Source organism: Camellia sinensis, chromosome 1, assembly GCF_055761805.1.
Source record: "Camellia sinensis isolate YWXY chromosome 1, ASM5576180v1, whole genome shotgun sequence".
Classification (NCBI taxonomy): Eukaryota; Viridiplantae; Streptophyta; class Magnoliopsida; order Ericales; family Theaceae; genus Camellia; species Camellia sinensis.
The window spans coordinates 44,830,480-44,840,156 of NC_138961.1; the positions used below are offsets into that span (position 1 = coordinate 44,830,480).

The 9,677-nt window shown below is 35.9% G+C and overlaps 1 protein-coding gene across 2 annotated transcripts; it reads left to right on the forward strand.

Annotated features, from left to right (window-relative positions):
• The first annotated feature begins 5,429 nt into the window (after positions 1-5,429).
• Positions 5,430-9,202, forward strand: LOC114303289 (HSP20-like chaperones superfamily protein). 2 transcript variants are annotated; one of them, XM_082876602.1, is made up of 6 exons: positions 5,430-5,613; positions 5,720-5,868; positions 5,967-6,015; positions 6,725-6,867; positions 8,429-8,468; positions 8,859-9,202. In XM_082876602.1, exons 1-5 carry the CDS (start codon positions 5,565-5,567, stop codon positions 8,465-8,467), a joined length of 429 nt encoding a protein of 142 aa, XP_082732728.1. In that variant the 5' UTR covers positions 5,430-5,564; the 3' UTR covers position 8,468; positions 8,859-9,202. The 2 variants fall into 2 exon arrangements, with proteins under 2 accessions (XP_082732728.1, XP_082732726.1); XM_082876600.1 differs by lacking the exon at positions 8,429-8,468.
• Positions 9,203-9,677: the final 475 nt, after the last annotated feature.

A 9,677-nucleotide genomic window follows, 5' to 3' on the forward strand; every position in this document is an offset into this window, starting at 1 on the left:
GATAGTGTGGCATTTTTGGGACATGTAATCTACAACGACGATATCTCTGTTGACCCTCAAAAAATTGAAACCATTGTGGACTGGCCAAGACCAACAAATGTGTCAGAAGTTAGAAGTTTTCTGGGAATTGCTGGCTACTACAGAAGATTTGTGAAAGATTTCTCGAAACTTGTTATGCTATTGACATAGTTGACACAGAAAAATGTATCATTTGATTGGAATGATCAAAGAGAGTCTATGTTCTAAGAGTTGAAGACTAGATTAGTGACCGCACCAATTCTAACTCTACCAAATGGAACCGATAGGTTTCAGATTTACAGTGATACCTCCTACAAAGGTTTGGGTTGTGTGTTGATGTAGAATGGGAAGGTATTTGCTTATGCCTCTCGGCAGCTTCGCCTTTATGAAAAGAATTACCCAACTCATGATCTTGAATTGACAGCTGTGGTGTTTGTTTTGAAAATTTGGCGCCATTATCTATACGGAGTAACGTGTGAAGGGTATGCTGACCATAAAAACTTGAAATATTTTTTCACTCAAAAAGAACTGAACATGAGACAGAGAAGATGGTTAGAGTTTATCAAAGATTATGATTTGTAGATTTTGTGCCATCCAAGGAAAGCTAATACAGTGGCAGATGTTTTGAGTCGAAAGTCAATGGGAAATTTGTCACGTTTGCTCACCGATTAGAAAGAATTGCTATATGACTTGGAAAAGAATGAGATTGAAATTGTATTGCGTGAACAAAGCAGAATTTTAGCTGTTATCTCTGCCCAGCCTGCAATCATTGAAAAAATTAGAGAGAAACAACTGTAAGATGAATTCTTGAAAAAGATTGTGGATGAATTTGACTCAAAACCAAGGCCCGGGTTTGTACTTGAGAACAATGTGTTGAAATATCAGGGTCGCCTTTGTGTGTCGGATTGTTTTGACCTGAGGAAATGTATAATGACTGAAGCTCACAATTCGAAGTTTGCTATGCATCCGGGAAACACAAAGATGTATCATGACTTGAAATAGAATTTCTGGTGGCCGGGAATAAAAAAGTGTATTGCAGATTTTGTAGCTCGATGCTTACATTGCCAACAAGTTAAAGCTAAACATCAATGACCTGCTGGATTGCTACAGCCGTTTCCAATACCGAAATGGAAATGAGAACATATCACAATGGACTTCATAGTGGGATTACCTTGCTTTTCTTGAGGTATGGACTCTATCTGGGTAACTGTTGATCGTTTGACTAAATCCGTACATTTCTTACCTATCAACTCTTTGTATAATGCGCATAAGTTGGCTAACTTGTATGTTAATGTGATTGTGAGATTACATGGTGTGCCAGTATCTATTGTATCTGACAGAGATCCTAAGTTCACTTCAAGGTTCTAATAGAGTCTACAGCAAGCTCTAGGGACTGAATTGAGATTAAGCAATGCTTATCACCCACAGACAGATGACCAATTTGAACGGACCATTCAAATATGGGAAGACTTGTTACGAATGTACGCCCTAGATTTCCAAGGTAGTTGGGAAACCTATTTACCATTGGCCGAATTTTTGTATAACAATAACTACCGTTCGAGTATCGGCATGGCTCCTTATGAAGCTTTGTATGGCAGAAAGTGTCGTTCTCCGATTTGTTGGGCCAGGGTAGGTGACAGACCATTGTTGGGACCGAAACTTGTGCAAGAAATAACTGAAAATGTGAAATTGATTCGATAGAGATTGAAAACTGCATAAAATCGCCAAAAGAGTTATGCGGATGTCTGAAGAAGAGATAGAGAATACGAAATCGGCAATCACGTGTTCATCAAGATAACTCCAATGAAGGGCCAGACACGATTTGGAATGAAAGGTAAGCTAGCACCGAGATGTATTGGACCTTATGAAATTCTTGAGAATATCAATTCAGTGATGTATCGGGTAGCCTTACCGCTAGTCATGGAACATATGCATAATGTTTTCCAAGTTTCGATGCTTCGAGAATTTACGAGATCCGCTCCATATAATTGAGTCGACTTATGTGCTTCTGAAAGATGACTACACATATGAAGAAAGACCAATTCAAATTGTGAATTGAAGAATCAAAAGATTGAGGAGCAAAGAAATTCCGTTGGTGAAAGTGGATTGACAAAACCACGGAGGGACATATGCAACATGGGAGACAGAAGAGGACATGATGAAGAGATACCCAGATTTGTTTCCTCTAGACCTGATATTTTTCTAAAATGAAGGTAATCCAAGTTTGAAGGACCAAAATCTTTAAGGGGTGAAGACTGTAACAACCCCAACCATTAATTAATGTATAATCCATGATTAAAAATGCTTAAGAAGTAATTAAGATGGAATTTTGCATTCATTATATGTATTATGTGCTATATGAGTTTTTATCTGTTCTGCGTAGAAATATCTGTTTCTGTTTCTGTTTTATTTTGCGAATTGAAGGCCTTATCGGCATCCGATTACGGAATTGACTTGATTTCTGTGCTAGTTAGAATTTTTAGAACGTTTAATTAAAATTCGATTCAGAACGCATTAAATTAGAATAATTAGTGTCAATTGCTTAGCTTAAGTTAAGATTAATTAAATGTCCTAAGCAAGCCTATACAAGGCCTATACACACCACTTGAGTCACCTTTTTTCTCATCATCTTTGAGCCTTCAAGAGACAAACGTGAGAGAGAGGAAGAGAGACCAAGGGGGTTGAGATCAACACTCAAGCTTGGACGGAATTACTAAAGAATTCAAGGAAATTGGCTTGGAACCTTAGAGAATTCACCAACAAGAGCTCCATTGAGAAGTTGAGGTAGGAATTCAACCCTTGAATTGTATACTTACGATGTCTAAACCACAAATTCAAGAGAAATTAGTTGTGTAATACAAGGGTCGAACTAGAATGGGTGAACTTGAGCCATATCATGCATATACACATTTTCTTACATTTTGAATTAAATTTCAAGTAATTCTCACATGCATGTGCTAAGTCTACCTTTGTTTTGAGAGGTCATCTTGTGTTGCATCATTTTATACCAATTGATCATGTGTTTGGGAGCTTTAAAGTTAAGATAAAACATGCATGTTATGTTTTTTAAAGAATTGAGCTTAGTCTTGAGCATTTGGTATGCTTTTGGGCCATGATTTCATGAAATGATCTGGAATTCTCAATATTTTCCAAGTTTAAACGTGGTTCCTCAAGTGTTTCGCTCAAAAGGATGAGTTTTGTAGCTTTAAAGTTGAGTTTGGAAGCTTAGAGGTGAATCTGGAAATCCCAGAATTCGACCTCTCCGCTCGAGTGACAGATCCTGCGCTTGCCATATTTGTTTTGCATCTTCGCTCGAACGACCAGAAGTCTGCTCGAGCGTGAAATGCAAGCTCCCAAAAGTTTCCATGCTTTGCCGACCGCTCGAGCGACAAGAGTTGCGCTCGAGCGAGGACCTGAGTCTCACACTCGAGCGACCGTTGAGCGGGCATCGAGCAGGAAAATCAAGCAACCAGTATTTTTGCAGAGTTTGCAGACCGCTCGAGCGACATAAATTGCGCTCGAACGACCACTCATATTTTCGCATGTCTGCTCAAGCAAAGGAAGTTGCGCTCGAGCGAGACCCCTATTTTTAACAAGTTTTATAAAATGTTTCCAAGTACATTTTAGCATCCTCATTGTATCCTAGCCTTTCTTATGCCAAGATTAAGACATAATAATGAGGATAAGAAGTAGAAACACTCAAAGATAGGAAAGGATTAAGTTAATTATTTCGGATGTGTAATTCAGTACATGTTCATTCTATAACTGTGTAGGTCACGCGCCACAAGATATCTGATTTGCCTACTCTGTCTGTTTGCTTTGGAGCCAACTGTGAGTAATAACTTGGTAAAGCTATGTTCAACTTTATTTATTTTCTGTATATAGAATAAGACTTGTTTTAAGAAATGTTATGTTCTGTACAATGAATGATTGTCCAGTTTCTAACAAGAACTCGTGGCAACAATTTCGTGGTTCCAGTATGTTATCTGTTCCTGGTACTGGAGGTTTCTTTATGGAACTGACAAGTTATTCGTTCCCAGTACTGGAGGTTCCTTTATGAAACTGACAAGTTATTTGTTCCCAGTACTGGAGGTTCCTTTATGGAACTGACAAGTTATCTGTTCCCAATGCCGGAGGTTTCTTATGGAACTGACAAGTATGACCCGTAATGCTTTGTATATGATCTGTTAGCACTATTGAATGTACCAAGTTTACTCAAGTATGAAGAATGTGAATATGAGTCTGTATTCGATCTGATTTATGTTGTGCTTTGAACGAGAATATAAATATGAATATATTTTCGAATCTAATAGGGGGCGTCATTCATTTAAACCCTTTACTCTATTATTATTCACTAGCTTGCGCTCACTATTTATGTTAAGTATGTAGGTGAGCAAGCGCGTGACCAGGCTTAAGCTGCTGCCTGGCGAGTTTTGGGTCAGCCAACCACCGTGCCTCTCGGGGAGGTTCCCTTTTGAGATGTCATATTTTGTGAACTTCGTTAAAGATGTTTGTTTATTTGTTTACCTGTACAGTGAACTAAGTCCCATTTTGTTATATATGTAATATATATATGACATGAACTACCGTAATTACGACGTCATGCCTATGATATATAGTTTGAAATTTCTGTCTCATATATGTCAACACAGCTCTATGGATTATCTATGTATATTTGCTTCCGCAGCCCCTAATTATATGTTATTCTGTTAAGTGGCCTTTGGTAATCTAAGGATTACTGGCCAGTCACGACGCTAAACCTATAAGGGCATGTTTGGGTCTTGACAATAAGCATATGAAAGTTATATAATACAATATATATATATATATATATATATATATATGTTCGTATGGTAAAAATTGAGACGAAAATGTAAGAAATTAGAGTTTTTGAAATAAAAAAAATACGACAAAGAAATCAATGAGGAGAAAAATAAATAGACAGAAGACTATGTTACTATGAAAAATAGAATTTTGTGATTCCAATTTATGAAAAACCCTTGTTCATCTTCTTAATTGGTCACAATCTGCATCTTGTTTTAGCCTAATACAATCATATTTTAATGTAAACTTTGGGATAAAGTGTGTATTGGTGAAAAATATAGATGATTTTCCTTTCTTAACCTCATGTCAAAGTGACATTCTTATCACATGACTTGATTATTTTAAAGATTTAAATAATTAAATAACATAAAGGGAATATTGACATTCGTGTAGAGATCAAAGTGAGATTTTACCAAAAGAACAGAGAATTGACTGTTATAATTTCATATGTAGGGATCAAAGTTGGATTTGATCAGAAGTGTAAGGGATTAATTGTCATGATTTTATGTGTAAAGACTAAAGTGAAATTCAGTGTAAAATGCAAGTTTGCAAAGTATAATTTATCCCAATAAATAAATAAATAAATAAATGTTTGTCTTCATTTTCTCACCAAATGACACCATCCAAACACTGTGATAGCTAGGAATTAAGCTGACAATAATAATAATATACATTTCGCGCAATCCCCAAATCATCTGAACATTCTTCTTCCAACAAGAAAAATGGCGGAGAAATTGGCACCCGAAAAACGCCACGGCTTCTTCCATGGCGGTACCCTCGTCGTTTTCACCCTCGATTCTCTCTTCTTCTTCTTTTGTTTGTCTTGGATTAGCTGTATTTGGTTTTCTAGGGTTTTGATCTTTTCAAGTTACTTCAGGTCAGAAGGTTTTCGAATGGGATCAAACCCTAGAGGAAGTGAACATGTACGTTACGCTCCCTCCCAATGTCCCCAAGAAGCTCTTCTACTCCAAGATCCAGTCCAAACATGTCGAAGTTGGCATCAAAGGCAACCCTCCTTATCTCAATGTTTGTCCCTCTCAATTGTTACATATAATTTTGTATTGCTTTTCATTACTTTTGTTACTTACTTCTTAATCTCTCCCTCTTTCTCTTTGCATTTATAGCATGATCTCAGCTGCCCTGTCAAGACTGACTCTTCATTTTGGACTATAGGTACACATTTGTTAAATGTTTTTTATTTTTTAGAACTCTTCTTGCATTGTAAAATTGGAAGTTTTGGTAAATTATTCCAGTTGGGTGTTGGAATTAGGGATTTTGATATGCCGGGTTGATATTAATTTATGCGAATTTGCTCTCGAAGTGGTTGTTAAATTGGGGTTTTTGGTTACGACTGCTGGTAGATATTTATAAATGCTTTTTAGAGATTGTGCATTGTAAAATTGGAAGTTTTGGTAAATTATTCCAATTGGGTGTTGGATTTTGGGATTTTGATATGGCGGGCGATGTTAATTTATATGTGATTTTGCGTTGGAAGTGGTTGTTAAATTAGGGTTTTTGGTTTGGACTACAGGTTATTTATATATGCTTTTCAGAGCTTGTGCATTGTTGAATTAAAATTTTTTGTAAATTATTTCCATTGGGTGTTGAAAATTAGGGATTTTTATATGGCAGTGGATGTTAATTTATGCAATTTTTCTTTGGAAGTGGTTGTTAAATTGGGGTTTTTTGGTTTGGACAACAGGTAAATATTTATAAATGCTTTTTAGAGCTTGTGCATTGTAGAATTGGAAGTTTTTGTAAATTATTCCAATTGGGTGTTGGAAGTAGGGATTTTGATACTGCGGGCGCTGTTAATTTATGTGATTTTGCTCTGGAAGAGGTTGGTAAATTGGGTTTTTTTTGTGTGTGTGTGGTATGTCAGAGGATGATACTCTACACATAACTCTACAGAAGAGGGACAAAGGACAGACGTGGCCGTCTCCTATACTGGGTGAGGGACAACTCGATCCTTATTCAGTGGATGTTGAACAGAAGCGCCTTATGCTTCAGAGATTTCAAGAGGAGGTCAGTAAGAACCCTTGGTTTTTTGATGATGAAATTTGTTGCATTTGTCATTTACTTGTTACCATAGTTGATTCGTGCTTCTTGAATAACACAGAAAGCCATTTGTAATACTAGCCCTTTGCTTATGCAATCTTGGAAATGATCAGTGATGGTTTTGACTGAGGAAACAGACGATTATAGAATTAGACAGTGGGAGACTATTTTGACCCAAATGTTTCTCTTAGGCCTAATTCCAATGTGTTCTTTGAATCGGATGCTCTTTGCTTTCAGTGGTTTCATTGGCATTTTACATAGCAATGATAGCATTTAAATGTAGAAAATTACTGTATTAAAGTGATGGCAAAAAATTGGAATTTTGTCATTTCAAGGAAAGCTAAAAATAGATACATTTCATGAGATATTAATCAAGCCCTCCATATTGACCAGTCCTGATAGGATGATGGATTTTCACTTCACATGCCATGGAAAGTTCTATGGAGTCATTCAAACACAAGGGGTGATGCAGGATAACATTTACAAAAATGAGTTTAATATGGGCAAAAAAGGCAAACTAGTTACTTTCTGAAAGATGATTAAGAAGAGGAAGAATAGAGGAAAGAGGCATAGTTTGAAGAGTCACACTTTAGTAAATCAAGAGAACTTGCTCCTTATTCAAGAACAAGGGAACCCTAGATAATAAGATTTAGGGTCTCACTCACTTGCAACTAAGAGAAGATAATGGGGGAGAATTTTTATTTTTTTTTAATGATACACAATTCGTTCATTTTAGTTATTTCACAAAAAGAAAAATGAAGAAAACCGGGGATCTCATGAATTTCATGTAGTATTCAGTTTCACGTATAAGATACGAAGACTTACTTCCCACTTGGAATTGCATAGAACAAGAACAGAAATATTTTTATGCATCAAAAACCCCTGGTTTAGCAGGCTAAATGTATTAACAAAGGCATCACAAATGATATGACTCGGGATATTGATTTTGGTTTAGTTCTGGCTCAATCAAAAATGATATGGACCCAGTATTTTGGGTCACATTAAGTGCTGCATATTTGTTTACTTCCATATTTTTGTTTGTAATGCTTCAACTCCGAGGTATTCGCGTGCTATATGTTTATGTTGTTTACAATTTATGTAAATTCTTTTTTTTCTTCATTGTACTCTTGTTGGTTTCCAGAGGTGTAAATAACCTTAATTAGGTAAGCAGCTGAAGTTTGAGTTCTGCTCAGTTTTGTGCAGCAATATCAAAATGCCAAATGGAACATGGTAGTTGACAGGATTCTTGCAAGTTCATATTAATAGATTGAATGTAATAGGAAAGGGATTTACTTGTTATGAAGTTTTTAGCTTGAAGAAATGGCAATAGATTGTTGATTCTTACCCACAGGGCCACAGCCATAATAGATGCCTAATGAAGTTATGTTAGTTAGTTCTTTTATGTTATTATATATATTGAGTATAGTTTCGCCCTTCTTTATATAATATTTCCAATGCTTTCCATTCATGGTATTTGCATCGCGTTGTTTCTGACCAACTGGATATAATGAATCCATGATATTTCAAGACTTTTCCAGTGGAGTTGAGATGTGTCATGGAATGCTAAGGTGATCCTTTCTCCTCATCCTTCTTCTTCTTCTTTTTTCTTTTTAGTCTCATCCATGTTTGGTGGTGTGTTACCTTCCCAAACGAAGATTTGCAATAATCACACCTCAAGCGTGATTGGATAGCATCATTATTACTCATATTTTGTTGCCTCTGTTTGTTTGACCCAACATAAGTAGCTTTTGCACACTGCTATGATGGCCTGATTAATTTGATTAACTTAAATTATAGTGGCAGTCAATATTTAGGGGAACCTGATTGTTTAATACACATACATATCATTATGTTGCTATTTTTTTGTTTTGAATTGTTTTCTTTGATTCCTTAAACTATAGTTTATGTCTTCCAATATTTTTCTAATTGAATTTCCTGTTTACTCTTGCTGTTTGCAGAACCCAGGATTTGACTTCTCACAGGCTCAGTTTACAGGAAACTGCCCTGATCCAAGGACATTCATGGGTGGTATCAGATCTGATTGACAAACTTGTATACCTGAATCTGAAATGAACAATGACATTAACTCCTTGTCTTAACAATTTAATAAGTAGAATGTTAAATTAAACCTGCTTTTAAATGCTTAGCTTATCCCTCTATCTATGAATGCGACTTTTGTAATATATATATATATATATATATATATATATATATATATTTTATGTACATAGATTGCGCAGTGCTTATAGCCATATGCTTCTTGTACCTTGCACAATATATCCTTCACTTTGTAGTTTGGATATCTTTTATCATGTCAGATGGTTATAATTTGGTAGATTGTCTCTGAATCTTTTTTACCACACTTAAAATTCACATTTTTGGATTAGAAATATATTCATTCAAAGGAGGCAGATGCAATGGAAGATTACCCGATTAAGAGTTGTATCTTTCATATTGGATGGGAGGAAATTTTTTTGCAATTGAAAGAAATTCTGAAGTTACGAGGCCACGCAAAGAAGAGTACCCATGGAACTGAGAGGCCTGGAAAATGTGTTACATGATAGGCCAGTGTCATATATGCATGTTCTCTGAATTACTCAGAAAGCTAGCATGTACATTGCTTGGTTGACATTTGGTGAAGAAATTTAAGAGGTTATTTGACACTGATGAGGGAATATGCTGATGGGGTTACATACCTGCTATAGAAATTATTGGTTGAAAGAATCAGACAATTTAAACTATTCTCAAGTACAATTTTCTGACTTTATGCGATCAAG